Source organism: Rhodamnia argentea, chromosome 8 (assembly GCF_020921035.1).
Source record: "Rhodamnia argentea isolate NSW1041297 chromosome 8, ASM2092103v1, whole genome shotgun sequence".
Taxonomy (NCBI): domain Eukaryota; kingdom Viridiplantae; phylum Streptophyta; class Magnoliopsida; order Myrtales; family Myrtaceae; genus Rhodamnia; species Rhodamnia argentea.
Window position 1 is genome coordinate 26,382,513 of NC_063157.1, and position 23,455 is coordinate 26,405,967.

The window sequence follows — 23,455 nt, forward strand, 5'->3', positions numbered from 1 at the left end:
TTAATTGACCGGTCTCGTTGCACCAATTCCGCGTGTGTGTGTGTGTGTGTGTGTGTGTGTGAGAGAGAGAGAGAGAGAGAGAGAGAGAGAGAGAGAGAGAGGAAGCGAGGAAAATGGGTGCAAGAAAATAGTTTGAAAATAGTGTCTCCGAAGAATTGACCTTTAAGTACACCAACATTGAGATTAGGAAAAATAGAGATGGTCACATTATTGTACAAAAAACAAACTTTGAATGTTGCTGAACTTTTTTTTTTCCTGATTACGTTATCTTGTGCAGAAAATTATCCAATTACCTAATTTGATTCGAGTGTGAATTCGAACTCATCTGACATATGTTTATCAAGTTTGTTAAATAACTTATGGACCTTGCGGTGTGTATGTTTAATTGGATAAGCAATGAGTGGTCCTAAGGGGACAATAGCTACATTAACCCCTGCACAAAAGTTGTTTTCTAATCGATAGAGCTCGTGGACCCATTCTTGGAAAACCATTTTCGGCGCAGATAAAAGTACAGCAAGGCACGAGCAGAGACACGGGGCGCGGGGGGGGGGGGAAGCAAGCTGACAGGACACTTTCAACGTCCAGGAAAGGAATGTGTTAATGAACTCATGCACAGCACCTAGCAATTTGTGTCATAGTTTTTTTAATTTATTCATGGTGTTTGTCAAGTTGTCACGTTTGTCAGATAACCTATGGACTTCGTGGTGCATATGCTTAGTTTGATAAGCGACGAGTGGTCCTAGGGGGACAGTAACTTCATTGGCCACCGCACGAGAGTTGTTTTATAATCGATAGAGCTCGTGGAACTATTTTTTCAGGCTTACGAGACAAAAACAAAGATAAAGCACAACCATGCACGAGTAGAGACATCGGGGAAGACAACTGTAGATCAAGTTGTAGTAATAAACAGATGCACAACAAGTAGTTATCGATAGAGCTTGTGAAACCACTTGAGGAAACGCATTTGCGGGTCTTAAGAGACAAAAACAATGACAAAAGCACAGCTAGGTGCGGGTAAACACAGCGGGATCCACGTTCAGGAAAGAAATATATTAATGAGAAATGCTACCCTAACATTACTGTCGGGGAAGGTATAATCTTAACTATAGATTCACACATCATCACCGCATATTTTGCATAAGCACCCATTGATTGGAAATTAACCCACCTATCATTCTATGACCATCGACATTGATCTTCTTCTTGACCTCTTAATAGTAGATCAACCTCCCTCAAACTGTAACTACATTGGCCACCGCACGAAAGTTGTTTTCTAATCGATCGAGCTCGTGGAACCATTTTCTCAAGCTTAAAAGACAAAAACAAAGATAAAGCACAACCATGCGGAAGTAGAGACAGCAAGGAAGACAACTTTAGATCAAGTTGTAGTAATAAAAAGATGCACAAGAAGTAGTTACCGATAGAGCTCGTGAAACCACTTGGGGATAACCATTTGCGGGGCTTAAGAGACAAAAACAAAGATAAAAGCATAGCTAGGCGCTGGTAAAGACAGCGGGATCCACATTCAGGAAAGCAATATATTAATGGAAAATGCCACTCGGACAAGATCGTCGAGAACGGTATAATCACAACTGTAAATCCATACACTATCACTGCATGTTTTGCATAAAGCTCTCATTGATTGAAAGATCGTGCGGTCAGAAATAAGCGACAGTACTATTTGATTGTTAGGCTAGCAGTTTCCTATATTAAAAAACACATGCACACCACATAGTAATATGACTCGTTCTACTTTTTTGATGTTACGTAATTATTGCAGATGACCTTCAACACAATGATTGGAAATGAACCCCAATGACCACATATCATTCTATGACTATCGACATTGATCTTCTTCTTGACCTCTTAACAGTAGATCGACCTCCCTCAAATAGCCCTCTCCAAAGTCAAGCAATGTGGGATATTTTGATGCCTCCTCTCACGTGCAAATCGAATAAGGAATGACATGTGAAATATGGGGAATGGAACAGAATGCCCACATAGGACGATCGGTAGCCACGTCAACCATTTTTGGCCAAAATTGGCCAAATGGACTTAATTGACACAAATGCAAAAGATTTAGGACTAAATTAGCACAATTAAAAGGTTTACGATCGAATTGGCGCCAATACAAAATATTTAGGATTTTTTGGACACTTTTCCTTAATTTGAAAGGCATAATTTACCATAACTTATTAATAGTGGTCAGTATTTATTAAGAACTTATCGGCGGTTTAAATATACACATTGTAAAAATTATCATCATCTAATGAAATTTACCGAACTTTTTTATATTTACTAAAGTTTTTTTAATTGTGTCTGCTAAATTATATGTGCAATTACTAATATGCTATAAAAATGTGCCAATCTTTTATAATCCCGAAGTCATAAACGATGTGGACGAATAATTCATCAGCATAAATCAAAACCAAAGGCTATTGGTCCTGCACAATATCTACAAAGGAGAAATTTACTTTCCTCACGTGAACTTACGAGCATTTCATGAAAAGGTGAAGTATAACAGACTAACTTTGTTTGAACATTTGTTTCAAAGGCGTGCATGTTTGTTTGGCTTTAAACAAAAGTACAAAACATTTATTTCTTTACTGTCCTGCCAAAATTTATAAGAATATTCAAATTTCAAAGAATTATACAGAAGATTATATGTGAGCCTACGTGGCAACATTTTGCCTCTATACGGACAAAAGTTATTGAGCACATGCAACCTTAACATACAAATTTTATAGCCTTCCTATAAATTAATTTTATGACAGCTAATCTAGTCTAGTTTGGACTATAATAATCATCCACGTGAAAGGGAAGGAAAGGTTTTTTATTTTTTTGTCCATTACTTAGTCCACTAGGAATTAAACTAACTCATTTTGATCTTATCATGATCTATGTTGAGTTCATACTCAAGCCACTACTGGTGATAGATCAAACAGCGAAAGGCCGGTATTCATGTTAGGTCAAACCTACCGTTCTTGAGTGCTGTTATGCCACTTTCTGACCTTCCTTTCGCAAAACCCACACCACCATCAGATTCACGGGCCTCAAAAGAGCCAGACCCAAAAATTTCATTGCCGCCCGCCACCACACACACCGTTACGCTCTGCCCCGCGCGGCCACATCTCTGATTCACCGACCTCGACAACTGTCGATGCTATTGCGACACTCTGGGCTTATCAACGTCAAGTCCTAAATTATAACATATACCTAAAACTTGCACCTAGCAACCTGAGAGCGAGGACCCCGACTCACCTGGCCCCCTAATCCGACAATGAATGCCCGACATGGATAATAAGCGTAAGAATGCATATTGTGTCAAGATAACCAATGGTAGAAGACAATCGTAATTCAAGAAAAACACGAGCTACGACCTCAACTGGGATAATGATCCGATTAATACTCTGCCAATGATAAGAACAAGACATACGCCTCGATAACCTAACTGGTGGAATAGCAGTTGGTGGGTCGGGTCAAGTACAGCCGAAGTATTTCTGAGTGGATCCAATACGAACTCTTCTTTGAAATATCTTTTGCACGAATACCGTACGGTCACGTAAAGTCAAAATTCGAATGAACACAAGTCTAGTCCACTGCCTTTATCTCCTCCGGTCTTTCCATTCCCTGCTGCTCCAGTGACGTGTGCTATCTAGGATTAACTCACAGGAGGTTTGATCACTTGGACCCGTATCGTACGGGGCTTCACGATGTTATCTTTTGACAGGACATCTTATCAAGTGCTCCTACCTAAGCACGCTTAATTTTAGAATTTCAAAATTAAGTATTGCCGTTACGTCAAAAGACATTGCCATGAGTTAATTTCAATTTTTCACATAAATATTTCAGAATTGCTCTTCTTACGTTCGGTGCACGATTCGATTCATTCCTCTCCCTTTGTCATCCTAAAAATCTGTCATGAACCGCTTTTTATCTAGGCCTTCTAGCTTCGACGATTATTCTCCGCCCTCATCGGATTAGTCGTTACACCATGTACATGCTTTTAGGGCAAAATAATGCCTAGAAGAGAATATTAACAATAAAGCACGTGCCATAGTTTTCTTCCTCCTCTCCCTCTATAAAAACCACTTAGACCAACTCTCCAAAACCCCATCATCCCGAAGTCTCGATAGCCATTGTTTTCAGCAATTGTTGTGTAAACCATTCCCTCTTTCAAGAACACACCACAAACGATCGCCATCACCATCATCATGTCGAACACACAGCTTCATCAATCCCCATCTGCCTCCCCAACCTTGGTCCCATTAACCAAACCATCTAGCCAAGGCAATGGCGGCATCGCAACTTTACTAGTACAGTCCACACCTGCGCTCCAAAAGAGCCCTAGAAGCGTTCTGGTGGGGGTTGCATCGAGTAATATCAAAGTGGTTGCCAGCCCGATCGCTGTCGAGAAATCGCTGTCGGTTAAAGCGGTAGTGATTGTGAAACCCAAGATTGGTGGGTTCTTCTCGCACATCGCAATAAGCAGAGGGCTCGATAAGATCACTGATCTAGTGGGGAAAACAATCCTCTTGGAGCTTGTTAGTGCAGCGCTTGACCCAAGTAAGTATTGAGCATTTAGTTTGGAACTTGAAGTTCTTAACACAACTTGTAACCAAAAGTAGGGGCAGAAATAGGCTGCATTTAAAAAGGTGCAATCAAGATAATATGGATATATTAAGTTCTTGACATAACATAGACCGTATGGATTTTAATCCTTACCCTTGCTATATTCCACCTCCCACTTGATGTTGTTCCTGAACTTTAGTTTCGTTCCTGCTCTGATATTCAAATTATTGATCTCTTGTGTCCACGATGTTGAGGATTTAAACACAGTCCTGAACTTTATTTACAGAGACGGGACAAGAGAAGAAGACGACCAAAGGGTACGTGCGCGAGACGAGCCAGAATGAGGAGGGCGTGACGTACGAGTGTGAGTTCGTGGTCGGAGAGGAGTTTGGGGAGGTCGGGGCGATTTTCGTGGAGAATGAGCACCACGAGGAGATGTACATCAAGGACATCATCCTCGACGGGCTCGAGAGTGGTCCTCTTAGCATCACATGCAAATCATGGGTTCACTCCAAGTACGATAACCCACAAAAGAGGGTCTTCTTCACCAATAAGGTTAGATCATACCCATAGCTACAGCGCTTCCTACTTAGGGTTTTCTCATGTTAAAAAGCGTCGATTCACACGGTTTGAATTATGAGTACTACTGAGATTGATCTAATTTGGAGCTTGATGATGGTCTTCATTGCATGCTATTGCAAGGCAGTGCTATTTACCGTCGGAAACACCGAGCGGGCTAAGGAGACTGAGAGAGGAGGAGCTGGTGATCTTGCGAGGGAACGGCCAAGGCGAGAGGAAGTCGTACGAGAGGATATACGATTACGATGTGTACAATGACCTCGGGAATTCGGACAGCGACGCGGATAAGAAGAGACCGGTGCTCGGTGGACAAGAGCTTCCGTACCCTAGACGATGTCGGACCGGGCGCCGTCAGTGCAAGACCGGTGAGTCGACAAATTATTGTTTTTACTTCATAATAATGAGTAACACAATAAAACTTTAGATTATTGAATAAAGTTCTTTTCGGGAGGAAACGCGCTCCAAGATGAGTCCAAAGGTAGAGTGCATAAAAGGAGGAACCATGAAAGTGAGACTGCATAAAAATCAGCCATAAGCAGGCACAACCCTTTTAGCTTTGGAAAATCGAACTTTTGTATTGTTCTCTCGTAAAATCATAGTTACAGAAACAATTAGCCATTCTTCATAATGAACAAATTAAACAATTCGTGTATAATATCAAGCAGATCCACTATCGGAATCGAGAAGCAGAAGCATATATGTGCCTCGAGACGAACAATTCTCGACGATAAAAAACTCAACTTTCTCTGCGAAGACAGTGTACTCCGTGATGCACGCGCTGTTGCCGTCTCTAGAGACGGCAATAGTTGACGCCAACCTGGGGTTCCCCTTCTTCACCGCCATCGACAAGCTCTTCAACGAAGGGGTCAACTTGCCCCCGTTGCAGAAGCAAGGCTTCCTCAAGGACCTCTTCCCTCGACTTGTCAAAACCATCACCGATGCCTCCCAAGATCTCTTGCGTTTCGAAACCCCAGAAACCATGAACCGTAAGCAAATCCTCTCTCCCTCTCCCTCTCTCTTTGTTTCAATGCTATGGCATTCAAGTATGTTTGGATAGAAATTTGTGTATTACCTGGCATATATGGCAGAGATAATTCATCTGTCTCCAAGAATTCGCATGCACGATAATTAGCCATGTTGTTACACCCCGCAGGAAACAGATTCTTTTGGTTTAGTGACGAAGAGTTCGCTCGTCAAACCCTAGCTGGAATTAACCCATGCACGATCCAATTGATCACGGTAAAAATTATATTTATCTATGCATTTTTCAACTATATAATTTGCTCATATACGATTACTTAAGTTCAGTAATAATTAGTTTCCTTTGAAGACCAAAATTATTTGCTATTCCCATGTTGGGTATATGTTCTCTATACATAAGTGGTTTTAAAATGTGTACTCGGGAATGGCCCTTGAGGAGCGAGCTAGACCCCACCATCTACGGTCCATCCGAATCAGCCATTACGATAGATATCATCGAGAGGGAAATCAAAGGCTTCATGACAGTCAACGAGGTATGAGGATACCCCCTCGACGAAGTATCACCTAATACAAACTTACCTGCACTCTAGGATCAAGCATAAATCTAAATCATACAGCCCCAATTTAATGAAATATGACCTGAACCCTACCTTTCCGGATCGGTTCAATTCGATTTTGTGTAGGCCATAAAGCAAAAGAAGCTGTTCATGCTAGATTACCACGACCTGTTCCTACCGTACGTGAACAAAGTGAGGCAGCTCAAAGGGACAACGTTGTACGGGTCGAGGACGATCTTCTTCTTGACCCCAGACAACACATTGAAATCCCTCGCCATCGAGCTCACGCGGCCACCGACCGACGATGGAAGACCGCAATGGAAGCAGGTGTTCACCCCGCCGTGCCACTCCACTGGCATGTGGCTTTGGCGGCTTGCCAAGGCCCATGTCCTCGCCCACGACTCTGGATACCACCAGCTCGTTAGCCATTGGTAACAAAATAAGCCGATCATTACTTTTCGACGAGCAAAAATTGTTATCTATAATAAGTAGGACATGTGTGTACATATATATAGGCATTGTGAGATTTGAGTATGAGGGTAATTTCGTAATTTGTCTTTACAGTGAAGTGATCTACATATAAAATGTGATATTATTTTGAGAAGTACCTATTTGCATAAACGCTGATAGCGTAATTGATAACAATATGGTTCGATCGTTGCAGGTTACGGACTCATTGTGCTACAGAACCTTACATAATAGCGACGAACCGGCAACTAAGCGAGATGCACCCGATCTATAAGTTGTTGCACCCGCATTTCCGATACACGATGGAGATCAATGCTCTGGCTCGTGGGAATCTCATCAACGGCGACGGCATCATTGAGAGCACCTTCTCACCTGGCAAGTATTCCATGGAGCTCAGCGCCGTCGCCTACGACAAGCAGTGGCAATTCGACTTACAAGGCCTGCCAAATGACTTGATCAGCAGGTATTGCACATCAATTGCATCTCTTTTTTCCTTTTACAAAATTAAGGAAAGCGAAAAGTGTAAAAATAATTTTCTGATCGTGTCAATTCTTGCCAGGGGCCTGGCAGTGGAGGACCCGACGGCACCCCATGGCCTCAAGCTAGCGATCGAGGACTACCCCTTCGCTAACGACGGCCTCCTCTTGTGGGACGCCATCAAGGAGTGGGTCACCGACTATGTCAACCACTACTACCCCGACCCGAGCCGCGTTGCTTCAGACAATGAGCTCCAATCCTGGTGGACTGAGATCCGGACCGTTGGCCACGGCGACAAGAAAGACTCCCCCGGGTGGCCTGACCTAAGGAGCCCGTCCGACCTCATCCACATTATCACCACCATGGTTTGGGTCACCTCCGGCCACCACGCTGCTGTCAACTTCGGCCAATACACCTACGGCGGCTACTTCCCAAACCGGCCCACCATCGCCCGAACCAAGATGCCTGTCGAGGACCCGTCGGAAGAAGAGCTCAAGATCTTCATGGACAAACCTGAGGTCGCACTCCTCAAGTGCTTCCCGTCGCAGATACAGGCGACAAAGGTGATGGCAGTCCTCGACGTGTTGTCGAACCACTCGCCGGATGAGGAGTACCTGGGACAAGATCCGGAACCGGCATGGAAGGAGGAGCCGGTGGTAAACACGGCATTCGAGAGGTTCAATGGGAGGCTGAAGGAGCTTGAGGGCATCATCGACGCGAGGAACAACGACCAAAGGTTTAAGAATCGGAGCGGAGCCGGGATCGTGCCGTATGAGCTCTTGAAGCCGTTCTCTGAGCCCGGCGTGACCGGGAAGGGAGTTCCATACAGCATTTCCATTTGAGGAAACGACATATCATGGCGACGGCAATGGTGGCTGCAGATAATGATAATAATAAAATAAAATAAAAAAAAACCTTTCTTATGATTTTGTGCTGATGATAGTGTGAGCATCCTAATTTGTGGACAACTGTATTCTCCAGATTCGGCTGGATGGGCTAGAAATGAACAACTTTATGTCGGTCCGAAAAGCCCAAATCAATTAGAGGTGGCCTCCTTCTTTTAAGGTTGTCTCGACCTTATTTTGATCAGAGTGCACACCAGTATGCTCCTTTCAAGAGATTCAAGGAAAGAGCAAACTTGATTTGAAACACAGAGGAACTTCGTAAATTCAACCCGAGCGTTACATGTTCTGAAGTCCAAGAACTGGTGTTCTGTTGATTTATGATCCATTTTCTAGAAGAGTTCATTTTCTGGAAGAGTGGAGCTAGTGGCAAGAAAAGTCAAAAAAAGAAATGCAAAATAAAAAATCAAGTCTTCAGGCATAGAATTGTCTAGAGTTTGGATAAAAGTCAATGAAACTTATCGCTTGAACAAAAGAAAGTCGGTGATATGCCTATAAATAGGACTTAGAAAATGTCCATCTTGGAATAAGAAAAACCAACAAAAAACTCTCCTTCTCCTTTTGTAATACTCACGAAACTAATAAAAGTTTTTATTCCCCTTGTTCCCTTGTACTTCCTTGCCGACAATATCTCTCATATTCCCATCTTTGTTTCTTTCCTCAATCATAAACTAGCATATGAACCAAAAAACTAATAGTGGCATCAGAGCCTCGTTTGGTTGGTTTTGGACGCTTGTCCTATCCACCCTCTCCTAAAATCACCCCATGGCCAACCTTGCCTCATCCTGATTTCCCATTCCCATTTTCGATGGGAATGACTACGACTATCGGAGCATCAAAATGACTAAGTATTTGACATCGTGGAGAAGGTGCATCTATTCCGAAGGACAAACTGCAGAAGGATGCAAGAGCATTATGCGTTATTCAACAAGCGCTCTCGGAAATGGTTTTTCCGAGAATAATTGGAGCAAATACGGCAAAGAAAGCTTGCAAGATGCTACAGGAAGAATTTCAAGGATCAAACAAGGTACGCACTATACGGCTTCAATATCTAAAAAAATATTTTAGGAATTCTAAAATGAAAATAAATGAGACCGTTCAAGAATACTATGGAAAACTAAAGGAACTAGTCAATCAAATGAGAGCCCATGGAGATAGAATTACCGATCAGAGGGTTGTAGAGAAAATACAAGTGTCACTTACCCAAAAATACAATCCTATTGTCACAATGATAGAAGCAACCAAGGACTTATCGACCCTTCCAAGAAGTGAATTGATTGGCTCTCTAGAAGCACATGAGAAAAGACTGATGGAACAAGATGAAGATTCAGTTGAAAGTGCCTTCTAGTCTAAAATAAACATACGGTCCCATCAATCTAAAAATGGTGGAAAAAACTCATGGAAAAATAAAAAAGGAGAAGAAACTTCACAAAGGAGAAATATCCACCTTGCGGCATTGTTGACACCTAAATTTTTGTTAAATCAGTCATATTTCATAAAAACGAGAATTAAATTTAGTTCTCGCCAAAAATAATTTTTATGCATAACATATTTAATGTTTCTCAATGTTATTTTCACTCATTTGCATTAGCATTTATCTGCATCGGCAGTACGAGATTGACTTAATTGGACGAGCGATGAACCCGAGTTCACACAAAATTCGGCTGAGCCCATTGTTATAGCCAAAATTTTTATAATGCCAATTAGCAAAATAAAACTTGGAGGATAATTCAGCATTTTATTATCAAATCTTGAGATTTCTTTGAGAATATCCTTTATCTCAAGATAGGAAATGAAATATTCGCTGGAAGCTCTAAACCTAGCGTTATATAAGACTCGTGTTCACGTTGAAAGGGGGATGATCATTCAGCTTTCACTAATCCGGCGCATCAAGAAGAGAGAGAACTAAGAGATCTCGGCAATATCACATCTTTGACCGAGACCTCCCCCTTGGACGACCACGAGCTGAACCGCCCTTTTTCCTCCGCTGTCCATCGCCGTTTCACTATCTCCGCAGCCACTCTGGTTCACTGATCGATCACCATTCAGCCACTGCAGCCTGGTGTCTCGCCCATGTTCAGCAACCAAACCGCCCATCACCACCGGAGCCAACACCGGTTGCACTGAGTTGCTGCCTAGCTCGGAAAATGCTACTGATCAGCCCTTGTTAGAGGTGATCCAGCCTTTGTTTCACCGTGATTTTGTGGTCTAACCCTTCCCTTACTTGTGCTAGTTCATCCGGGTGAGGTTCGGCAACAAAATAAGCTCGAAAAGGCACATTCTTGGACATTTCTTTTGGTTCACGCGCTGCTGGAATTTGCCAGCTCGTGGATTTGATTGTTCGAAGCCATCACTGTTCACGAATCTGCAAGTTCGTGGTTGCCGAATTGAAGGACGAACGCAAGAGCATTCCCGAGCCTAGCTGTGAAGTGTTGTCGTTCTAAGGAGTCCCATACTCGTGGTTGTTTCGAGGATTCCCAAGCCGAGCGTGCCTCCTGGCCTAGGGGATCGGTCCAAGCTTGGTCGTCAAGATTCGGTAGTTCGAATTAGGAGAGCGAATCTTGGCAAAACAATTTGTTTAAGGTAAATTTCCTACCTTGGACTTTTGAATATTTTATTGCTTATCTTGGAATATATTTGCATATTTTAAACATATCTTGCATATCTTAGCTATATTGCATCAAAGTGGATATCTTTTTCAAAATGCAGGTAAATTAGGTAAATTTCCTTTCCTAATCCGCAACTTGTCACATGATCGAGAAAGTTCATCTTTAATTAGGCAAGGATTTGGGTTCAATCATTAATCGTAGGATTACGAATTAAAGATCGACTCAATATTCGTGAAATATTTCAAAACTTGATTGATATATCCACTTTCTTGATTGATATTGATTGGCACATTCACTTTCCTTATTTTGCTTGATTGTCATACTTTTTAGAATATATCCGTCGCATGATGTAATCTCGAAAATTCTAAAAAATTTGCATTCATCCATTTTCCATATTTAAAAATTGCATATCTTTTAACAATAGCATCATGTAGATAATTGCATATCTAATATTTTTCGTAAATAATTAGATTAGATTGCGTTTTAGGATAGGAATTGCATGTTTAAATAGAATTTTATGCCTAAAATAATCTATCTTAATATATTAGGGTTTAGGTCAATTTAAACTCTAAAATATGCAAGATAAATATTGTTTTGGCATAGTTCTATTTTAGGAAATTAATTCATCAGAAAATATAAAAAAAAATATTCATCATTGCCACGTCATCCATGCTACGTCATCCATGCCATGTCATCCTTGCCACGTCATCTTTGCCATGTCAAAATCCCAACGATATAGTAATCAAAATCCCAACGACAATGGAGGGCTACGAAAATCCTTTTTTTTTTCGGGTAGATTTCTTACGAATACTTTGTAAAATATAAATTTATAACTACCTCTTTTTTGCTCTATTTTTTCAGATAAAGTGAGAATATATCATTCCTAAATCAACGCTTGAGTACGTCATGTTAGGTTGACATAATATACTCACATCCAGACCGATAAAAGTAATAAGAACTGTATGAATCTCACTTAATCAACTTGAAGAGAGGGGAGTTTAGCGGATTACAAATATAAGATCAATCGATGGAGAGACATTGAGGCTTTTGTCAAGGTTTATTGAGAAAGCTTTTGAACCAAGTTGCGGAGAGCTTCGGGTATCTTTTGAGCCCGTTCTTGTAATCCACGTAGTTGATGCCGAAACGGACGGTGTACCCGTTGCCCCACTCGAAATTGTCTAGTAACGACCATGCAAAATACCCTTTTACGTTCACGCCATCCCTATATACCAAAGAACCAAGAAATCACGTCAAGAAAATAAGGGATTTCATGCACACGCAGAATTCTATCGCTCTATGCCCAAATTTTCTTTCTCTATAGAGTTTTGTTTCTCTGCCAGTAAATTCAATTGGTGTTAGTAAGTGTCGATAAGTTTTGGTGATAAATTGGCTTATGACTTTAATCCAGATAATTTGTTGGTAATTTACCCACGTCTTTATGGACAATTGCCAAATAAAAAGTTATAATAAGCAAGTCAGCAGTTTTTCTACTATTACCAACTTTTATTTGCATAATCGGTTAATGCTTTGACTCTTCGAATTAACTAACTCTTAAATGAAATTTTCTGCCGAAATAGTGGGACTTACCAACCTTATTCTAGTTAAATTACCAAATAATTTTTAGTTACCAACTCCAAAAGTTTAATTAAGTTTAATTATCTCTTAAGTTAGCAACTTTTCTATTAAGTTACCAACTTTCATTTACCTTCATTTTGCTAACTTGTCTGATAGATTACCAACCTCGATTAGTGTACTCAACAACTTTTTTCATGAAATTACCATCCAATATTGGGATAATTACCAACTCTAAGTCTTTTTTTTTTTAATTTCCACCCTTGCTTATCATTGGCAAACTTTTATTTGCTTTTCTCAGCAATGCCCCAACTTACCAACTCTACTTAAAAATTACCAAAATAATGATCAACTTGTCAATTGTTCTCCTACTAAATTGTCTACTAGTTTTAAGTTAGCAACTTTAATAACTAGCTTGGATTTAATTGATATATCAAGTAGTTCTAAGTAATTGACTCTCTTATGAATTCATTACCCGCGTCTATGCGGGTATTTTCAAATTTAGCAAAGTTTAGACACTCGGCAACTCTTTCGGAAGATTACCGGCATGAAAGAAAAAAAATCATTTTTTTAAACGAGAGAGTACTCATCTAAGAGAGAGAGAGAGAGAGAGAGAGAGAGAGAGAGAGAGAGATACGCACTTGATTGCTCTTAAAACGTAGGAAAGGTGACGATAATAATAATCTATTCTCTTGTTGTCGACTAACTGCTGCTCGAGAGGCAACGTCTCGTTATTGAATTCATCAATGCCTATACACATGCGATAGAATATCAAACATGTGAAAATATCTGAATAAGAATTTTATAGGACGAAGGACATATGATAAACTCTGAAAAATTCGTTACACATTTCCCTTTTATAACGAGGGATCCACGTAACTTGTTGACATATGCAGTAGATACGTTTATGCAAGACACCGTGAGTGCAAACAATGTAGATAGATAACAGAATAAAAGCATTTACAAAAATACAAACAAGATTATGTATGTGTGGTATTCGTAGGGTGTGTAATTCACGACCTTTTTCGAAGAAACATGAAATAAATCCTAAAATTGAGTTTCTAACGAAATACACACTTTATGGGTCATTTTATTTTATTATTTTCCCTTTGGAAGGAAGAAGCAAATTATTCTCTTCAAAAGGAATTGAAGTAAACCGGGAATGATAATTACCTAAAAAGGTACTTTGTTAGATATCAAAACATGCCATTGGCCACAAAACTTGAAGGCTAATTTGGTCAATCAACTTAAAAAGCGTGTGTTTTAGTCAAAACGGTATGGAAATGGCCACACCCCTTCTCTTTTTATCTTGTTTGTGAAAATTAATGTATGTCTATGTAACAAAATAGCAAATATATTTACCGTTTTCCGTGATGTAAATGAGAGGGTCACTGTATTTCTTCTTCACGTACAGCAGAAGACGACGTATTCCTTTAGGATACACGTATAACCAATTCGAGGCAGCCTGTCCATTTCATTACAGCAAATATCATATTTATTCACCTCTATTTTGAAGTACATGGATTTCCTCCACTAGAAAATAAACTACCAAAAAGACAAAATTGACCCTTAACATCGTTTGTAAGTTACACAGGGCTTAAGCAGTGGATCTATGTTCAAGCAACTATTGAATTTTTTTTTCTGATTTTTTCAAGTACTTTTTTCTTTCTTTTCTTTCAATTCATTTTCATGTCATGAAGTACATAGCAAAAATAGGGAAATTCCTACCAAAACGGACACTCACCTTTGGACCAATTGGGACGCCATTCCTCTCAGCTACAACAAATAAGGGTAACTCATAGGGTGAAAATGAAGAAATTGTTCATTAAGCTTAATCAATGACCGATAATGAGACTCGTTGAAATTAATTGCAATAGTAATCTTACTTGAAAGATTGGTACGGGCATCTGTTAAGATGCTCGGGCTCATCAAGTGCGGAGCATCGGCGGCATAGTTTGCAGTGTAATAGTTCAACCCGAGAAAGTCGATCGAGCCTTTCAACATGGCCGATTGTTCTTGCGAGAACATGGGAAGTCTCTCTCCAACAAGAGAGCGCATCGAATGTGGGTAGTCTCCATGAGTTAATGGATCCATGTGCCTGATGAACCAATTAACATAGAGTTAATATCTGTGTTGAGTTACATACTATTCATGATGCATGTAATGAATCCCTGTACTTAGCCCATGAATATAAGTTACAACTTTTGGAAAGTAAATTTTCTTAGTTAAGTCCAGTCACTAAACCCATGGTGATTGATTACGACGTGGGCTGGGCTTAATCAGTGATGTGGATTAAGCGGCACGTGCAAATTCATCTTACTCCCTTACCTTTCGCCAAAGACATAATTTTTTATGAGGAGAGAAAAGGGTCTTATCGTTTGGATACAACAATGGCATCTTTGAATACTCAGAGATTCGTATCGAAAGCGAGTTTTCAAGAAATTGCTCGACTTTTCGGCGAAGTTTCGACCCAGATGTTTTCAAGATGCCTCTAATAACTAACCAATGATGACCACAAAAAAATGAGGAAATATATCAAATTGGGGACGAAGGATCTAGATATTTCAAAACCAATCACTTTGAACAAGCAGACAATACTGAATATAAAGGAAATACAAAACTTTAAAGAGAAGGCACATTTACCATCCAAGCATGAAATCTAGGGCTCTTGATGCAGCATTCTTGTGGCGTTTGGCATCTGAGTAAGGCACTATCCAGTAAGACACCAGCGCTATCCCTATTTTTCCCTTCTGAGATTCCTGCATAAATTCATCATTTTGACGAAAAGTTTCTTTTCTTGGTTATGACCAAAAAAAAAAAAAAGATAAAAAGTCTCTTGGTAAGGATGTGCAAAAATAAATTTAACGATCGCCGAATGAATTACATAATTTACGAAAAATTGATTTACCAAATTTAGTTAGCTATCGGGAAATTCTTTATGACAAGAAAACTCATTATCAGTAGGAATGAGCAAATTTAGCTATCTCGCATGTGGTTCTCTTTCAAAATAAATATCTTATTCATATAGCAGGGACACTTTATATTTCATTGAGTGTGATTTGATCATGTATAACTTCGTGATTCCGAAAATTTTGGTTCACGAATATATAAACAAACAGCCGTTTCGCGAACCCTTGTCCTTCTTTTGGACCCACGACACTCTTGCACTCCTGATGACACTCACTAGTGTCATCATCAGTGCAGGACCTTTTTTGTATTGTCGGGCTCCCTTGGCTCTTGTATAGTCACGTTTTGGTTAAAGTCAATATACTACTTACCTTTACAAAAAATAAACAAACAAACAGCCGTTTCGGACAGGATATTGAACCACAACATAGAAATAAAGCATAAAGTGAAGAATTTGTCGGTAGAAATCCAAATTTGCAGCAACATGTGTGGACAATTAACTCAAAATTGACGGGTATGGGGTAAATTTTAGTAGTGATGCATATGGTAATAGTTTTTTGACCGCTCACCTGATACTTGTGCCTGTACATCTTAACAGCAGCAGCATGAGCAAGAAGCTGGTTATGAGACACCAAATATGGCTCGATCCCAGAATCACCGCCCGTGCAATTCATCATTTGCCACTTGGAGCACCGACCAGGTGCGGTCACTCCAAGTCCATAGCCTAATACGCTATAACTGAATGGCTCGTTTAGTGTTATCCAATGCTTCACTCTATCGCCAAACTCCTTGAAGCACACACGCACGTAATCTTGGAAGTCCTCCCTGATTTCAAATATTAAATTAACCCAATTACTTGTACTTCCGAAAGATTTATCGAACTATGTGCAATAGTGGTATCATGTAACATGTTGACTTAGGTATCATTTGAAACCAATCGATTGCTTTCGTCTTGCAATAATTGTGTTTTTTGTTGAACACAATGAAAAAAAGAAAACTGATTACATAATAATATCACGTTAATGCATTGCGTGACATAGATATAATCCGATCGAATTTGAGTGACTCACACGATGCGAGAACTCAAGAAACCGCCATACTCGTCTTCTAAGGTTTGGGGAAGGTCCCAATGGAACAAGGTCACAAAGGGTCGAATACCTACATTAATGTATCATAAGTCAATTACCATAAGATCAAATGGGTGTGTGAAATTAACTTGAAAAATAGTCTTTGGCGATCAAGCAAATACCTTGTGCTAGTAGCTCATTAATAAGATTGTTGTAGTACTTGATACCTTCCATGTTCACACCCCCACTCAGCTTTCCTTCTGAAAGTTGCCCCAGCGACAATTTGGTCTTAGTAACTTGGGAAACAAATGATGATGTAATCCAAACAATCTAGATGGTTATTGCATTTTACAACAAATTTCAAATTGAAATTGATTTACACCATGAAGGGAGCCAATTGAACAGAAAGAAAAATTGAAGGGAACATTTATAATTTAATCAAGTTTACTTGGTAAAATTCTAGACCAGGAGATGGAGAATCTGTAAGCATCTAAGCCCATTTCCTTCATGATTCCAACGTCTTCCTGCACCACACTATTTTGTACAATTAATAAATTACAATGAATAGCCCTTCCCCTTAATAACCCGGTTCTGTTCTTACAGTCGATGTGATGTGACAAGAAAAAAGAAAAGGCAATTTTTCTTACAAGTCACCGTTATTTTTTAAATAGAATTGAATCGCAAAAGAGAGTGGACCTTGTATCGGTGGTAAGAGTCAACTGCAACATCTCCATTGCTTCCATCATCTATTCTGCCTGCCATTTTTGACCAAATATTACAGATTGGATAAAAAGAGAGAATGCGATGTGCATAATTTTTGTTAATTTATAAAAAAAATTAGATCTTTTAATTTTTATGTTATTTATAAAATTCCATGTCAAAATGATAAATTAAGAAAAAAATCCACATAGGACGATTTCCCAAAAATAGCGCTCAAATGATCGATTTTACTTCGATGTGATACTTAAACGAGTAAAAAAAGATTTATGCAACTCAAGTGAACATCACACGAAAGTTATCACACTCATGCTATTATTGTCCCAAACTTAACATGGAAAAAAGTTTTAGTTCAGTAATCCTTAAATATAGTAAATAAATTTAAAGGGTTACTAATAGAGACAAATAAAAGTTGATAAGTCAATTGAAAAGTTGATATATTGAAGAAAATAATTAGATGTTGGTACTCCGAAACTACTTAGTAACTTAGTCCAACAAAAGTTAGCAAGTCGATATAATCTCAGTCGGTATAAGAGATTCATATAAGAAAACATAAGTAAACAAGCGCTCAACAGTTAGGGCTGTTTTTCCAATGATTCCTGAAAACATGCAAAGAGCGGATAAGGCGCATCTGATCTTTCTTCTTCAATGCCGGGTATTCCACTAGCTTATATACTCGCTAACACTAGATGTTTTATGCAATGAAAGTTTGTAAGTTAATACAATATATTGGTAATTTCCAAACTATCAAAGAAAATTGATGATTTCATTAAAAAAAAAATCATGGTAGATTACCAACAAGCTATTTGAAAAATAAAAAATCACGGTCACCTTTTTCACGATTTTTTTTTATATTTACCAACACTTATTAAAATTAACCAATACTAAAAAGAGAAATTCATATTATTAGGCACGGAATATTATAATTCTGCGCCTAGGGCCTAGTTCTATTTCTTGCATATTTAGACCAATCATGTCAAATTGATTCAAGCTTTGAACAGAACAGTACTTCATCTCTTGCATTCGAGCCTCCTTTCTTACTTTTTTTTTTTTTTGCCAAAGCATTCAAACTTGGAAAACAAGATAGGGATCATTGGCAAGGGCTGGGCAATGAATGCAAAGTCTTCGGCATAGTTCTGCTTATAGAGTTGATATGATGACCAATAAAGAAATCCAGCTTCCTGGAACAACACTTTCAAGACAACAACTAACGGATTATACCGGTGACTTTGAGGGATAAAAACAGCAAGAGTATCATAATTTTAGCACGGCGCTCACTTGAGTGTCATAATTTTTTTTTTCTCGTTCACTTAAGGGTCACAAATTTAAAAAATCGATCACTTAAATGCCATCAGCGATTTGCCTCGTCGAAAAATCCGACATAGATGCCGGTTATCCTGCGTGGATAATTTTTGTATTTTTTTTATTTTTTTTAATTTCACGTCAAAACGGAAAATTAAGTGAAAAATACACGTAAGACGATTTGTCAGAAATGGCACTCAAATAATCAATTTTACTCTAATGTGGCAGTTAAGCAAGCAAAAAAAAAAAAGTTACACCATTCAAGTAAGAGTCGTACGAAAGTTCTAGCACTCCTGCTGTGCTTATCGCACCCCACTTTTCTCCGAGAAGATGAAAATAAAGAAAAGTGGTCCTTTCTATAGTCATTGAGAGAAGCTATCATTATGCACAAAATAAATACCAAGTTTGCAAAACGTCCAAAAAGAATCACTATAAAGAAATAAATATAGTCTCATTTATCATCTCTCTCTCTCTCTCCCCCCACTTTGACAATTAATTCATCTGGAAAGAATGGTTCACCTAAGGCTGCTTCCCGCATAGAAACTGAAGAGCGCACGCCCTTCACCTCTCAACTTCCATTCCCAAAATCACACCAAGAAAGATGGGAAGAAATCAACTGAAAATTTCCAGACCATACGAAAGACTCCCAACATTTCAATTCACTTTCTTCTTCTCCTCAAGAACGAGAGAGAGAGGGGGGGAAAAAAACACTCTTTGACAATCAGTTCGTGACGATATCAAGGGCTAAACTCGTTTATCATACAAACAATTTCCATAACATGTACAATTAGTTCCATGCGCCATGTCATTCATGTATAAGTTGACTGACTGGACGAGGGTAACGAATGCAGAGAGAGAGAGAGAGAGAGACCTGGGTATTTGTGAGTGTAAGTGTCCCATATACTTGGCCCTCTACCTCCTTCAGCTGCTGCACCTTCATACTGGACAAGAATCAAAGACCAAACAAGCAAGAGCCTCAGCAAATCACTGCCAAAAGAGAAGGAATTTGCGGTATACATGTAGGAGACTAGACCTGATAAGAGGCAGAGGCAGTGCCAAAGAGGAAACCAGGTGGGAAGCCGCTTCTGTTGAGCAAAGCTGTGTCATGGATGGGTGTTGTCGTCGCTCCACTCTCGCCCGCGGATCCCAACACGACCACCATCAGGCTTGTCAGGAGCATATGCCCTTGAAGACCCATCATGACCATGAGCTTTCTTTTGTTAAAAGCTTTGCTTTGTATCTGTCAATATATAGATTGACGGAGAGAAAGAGATGGGGTCTATGAGGACACGCCAACCCTTTTCCAAACGTCCTCACATAGATTAATTCATGTGTTTAAAAAATCCTCGTTTGTCATTGTCAAAATTATGCTTAATTTCGCAAAAATTGAACGTCCGTTCTACGCACACAAAAAAAAAAAAAAAATTTGCCGTCTGCAGCCAGCTTAAAGCCTTGATTGAACACTTTTTGTAATGTTTTGGGAATTAGAGGGCCAAAATCTGATGTATTGAGGATCCAATCAAACTGGTGGCGGAGCATCCGGCTTTGTCGATCGATTCAAGTTGAAGAAATCTATATCAATTGTGCAAGAGAATTTATTGGACAAGTTGTCGATCTCATGGTTGCCGCTCGACTACCTAGCTGTTGATTTGCAAATTCATAATCGACCTTGAGAATACTAATCCCTACTTAACAACTGAAGGCTGTTCTAAACGATTCTTTTTTTTAATTTTTTTTTTGCTATTTGTTAATCTTTCAACGTGTCTATTGGTTTGCCCAGGCTGGTGAACGAATATAGAGTCTAATTATAATAACTTGCATTTGTCAAATGTCATTAATCCTAATTTTAGGAGTCTTAATTAAGTTGTAGGTTTCAAGAGTCAAAGTTCAAATCACTAGATGTTTTTCGGTTCTCGGGACTTTATTGTGTTTACGAATTTCTTATATCTTTATTAGTTGGATAGTTCTCATGTCTTTAATGGTTAGTCTATTTCTTATGTATATGTATAAGTCCTCTAGACAAAGAGATGAATTCTCATTTGTAAGAAGGAAAGAGTTGATCCTCAACTGGTGGCGCGTCCTGTATGCCTTGGTTACGATCGCATTTTATCATGTATTTATATTCATCCATCGACATCCATCCCCACATAATTTGACCTATCCCGACTCCTTCGGCATCACTCAAAACATGACTCGCCCATCCCCCACCCACATCACAGATGAGCTTAGCAATGCTAAGTATCTGTACTGTATTTATCCGAAACTAGTTATGTCACGTTAACCAAGACATGCATGAATGGTCATTCGCCGAAGCATACTTTCTTCTACAGTCGGTTCAAACCTTTGACCGGGTTTCCCCTCAAGAAATTACACGTTAACTATCCTTTGGCTGCTCTCGTACCTCCTTTTCGATTCCTGCTCTGACAAAGCTACACTTGGAAGCACCATATTCGCCTGAAGAAAAGATTCCCACGGTCAAGATACAGACTTTCTCGGTTGTCCTATATGAAGTCGGCAGTAGATTTTTTTTTTTTTTTTCTGGTCCAAGTCGTCGGCAGTAGATTGATTTGGATGAAAAAGAGCCAAAAATATAGCGACATTATCATAAGATGGGAGGGACCAGAGCGAGTCACGAACGGCAGAAGTTCACTTATATTAATGGCGAAGGCCTTGGTCCTTACTAACTTGTCCTCCTCCAGACGGCTATGAAGTCCAATGCATCATCTCAGACAAGAACATGCACGCGACCTTCGGGCAGAAAGATCAGGGAAAACAATGCGAGGATGATCAGTCCGGTTGGGGCTGGGTTTCCTCGAAACTCGAACGCAGTGAGCGGTTCGGGCCGTGCGTAATCCCCGGCTCGAGGGGACCGACCCGTTACGAAGAAGAAGAGGACTGTGACATGTTTGGTAACAAAAATAGTGATATTATTGCTTTTTTTTCATTTCGGCAGTTGACCGAGTTTAAGCGCTTTCAGCACAGGGAAGGAAACAACTCTACCTCGGTCAGAACGGCATCCCAAAGATTCACTATTTTCAAGCAAATCTTTATTATTTTTCTTGAACTTCTTTGCTTGCTGGCTCAAGTCAACCTTTTTCACTTGCTTTTGTTGACTTTTTTTTTCCCCTGTTCTTACTCTGTTTCTTTGGTCTCAAGGAGAACGTAGAATTTGAAAGTTCAAGATTCTTCTCCTGTGAGAAACGTCTCTGCTTCACCCTTCAATGAAAAACCCCTCGCATCGGAAAGCGTATAAACACACTATATCACAAGATGCACATCTAAAGTCGGAAATAGAACAGGCATCAGGCAAAATACCCTAAACATACTTCACATGCTATGCCAGTAGATCAAGCTTTACTATGCTTAGCCAGTTAAAAAGCGCATGTCACACGTAAAGAAATAACGAAAACCACACGGGGACCTCATCTCGAGTTGTGGTATGATGAACAGTTTATCCGTTCAAGTTCGATGAAGTTTCCAGAAGATAAAAAGTACATCTTGAGGAACTAGAGAGATTAAGGCAGTCACACGAAGCCTGAATGAGATCACAGACACCCAAAAGAATACGGACAAGCCAATTCAATTGACTTCCCACGGCTGGTGGTCACAAGAAGTTCCAGAGACTTAAATTCCAAAATAGAAAGTTCTTCCTTAACTTTACGCGGTATATACTCGGCCTGGCAAACTCCAACACTTGGCCAGTTTCAGCGCAAATAGATTGGCTCAAAAGAATAGATGGTAACTAACAGTAGTTGGAATCTTCAGCGGGAACAAAAAATGAGCATATGATGGCAATAAGAGATCAAAATGTATGCATTGAGATGAGAAGTTTCCAATGAATCTTACTTTGGTTGAGATGAGAAGTTTCTAATGAATCTTACTTTGCTTGTACCTTACGAAGAATATTGCAGTCCTACCACAGTTAAAAGTACTGGGTTGGGTGCAATTCAACAGCAGAGAAAACAGACATTGAAATTGGCGGATTCATCAGCTGAAATGCTAGCCTGAACTTTCAAATCTGAGAAGCAGTAGACTAGCGTACGAACTATAGATACTTTGCACAGACAGAGAGCAACTTGTTTAGCTCATCAAAAATGCAAAGTTTTTTTAAGTGACAGAATCTGTAACGGCACAATGAGTTCCCGCGTGCAATATGTCAAGCAAATCAACGTGCACTAACCACTAATTGTAAACTTTAGTGACAGATCACAAAAAAGTCAAGGACAACAAGTACAATGAGAGAGGGAATGGAAGTAAAATCAGTGGCAGTCGGAACTACCGTCACAAAGAATTGTAGTCAGGAGTGGAAGGATTAAGGTAGATAAAACCTGACAACTCTCAAAGAGATCATCTGACATAAAAGCCGAGCACAAGTGAGATCAGGCATCAAAAACAACAGTATCCGTAATGGAGAAATCTCTCTGTTGCGTGGTCACGTGTTCTCCCGAAGTTCACTGACATTAGGACCATGAAGACTAATAACTGAGCAAATAAGAAACATGTGCTTATCCAACTAGATATGGAGCAAGAGCATCTCACCTTTCTAGAATATGGATATATTGGATAGGACATGGATAAGAAAAATCTGATGCATCCAATATCATTTTGACGCATATGTTGATGCACCATCGTCAAAGCAAAACCAATAACACAGAAGCAATTATCCCGACAATAAGCACTGCACACGTGCGAAGGTTCAAAGATGAAAAGGCAAATCTCCCAAGACTTACTTCCAGTACCATAAG

General features: G+C 39.6%; 2 protein-coding genes and 1 long non-coding RNA gene across 3 annotated transcripts; 2 read left to right on the forward strand and 1 right to left on the reverse strand.

The window, feature by feature from the left end:
• On the forward strand, positions 1-23,097 carry LOC125316391. The gene is made up of 3 exons (XR_007199619.1): positions 1-11; positions 13,697-13,707; positions 22,829-23,097. It is a non-coding gene; the product is annotated as an uncharacterized LOC125316391 (long non-coding RNA).
• Positions 4,200-8,520, forward strand: LOC125312465 (linoleate 13S-lipoxygenase 2-1, chloroplastic-like). The gene is made up of 9 exons (XM_048284643.1): positions 4,200-4,566; positions 4,859-5,127; positions 5,279-5,516; positions 5,817-6,137; positions 6,305-6,389; positions 6,554-6,665; positions 6,816-7,120; positions 7,354-7,620; positions 7,717-8,520. Exons 1-9 carry the CDS (start codon positions 4,215-4,217, stop codon positions 8,474-8,476), a joined length of 2,709 nt encoding a protein of 902 aa, XP_048140600.1. The 5' UTR covers positions 4,200-4,214; the 3' UTR covers positions 8,477-8,520.
• LOC115738230 (beta-glucosidase 12-like) lies at positions 12,162-19,912 on the reverse strand. The gene is made up of 13 exons (XM_030670799.2): positions 19,744-19,912; positions 19,582-19,651; positions 17,388-17,446; positions 17,140-17,215; positions 16,874-16,951; positions 16,695-16,782; positions 16,194-16,449; positions 15,361-15,476; positions 14,604-14,815; positions 14,462-14,493; positions 14,080-14,182; positions 13,359-13,467; positions 12,162-12,367 (listed from the first exon to the last, which is right to left on the reverse strand). The coding sequence occupies exons 1-13, from the start codon at positions 19,909-19,911 to the stop codon at positions 12,196-12,198; spliced, it is 1,539 nt and encodes a 512-aa protein (XP_030526659.2). The 5' UTR covers position 19,912; the 3' UTR covers positions 12,162-12,195.
• Positions 23,098-23,455: the final 358 nt, after the last annotated feature.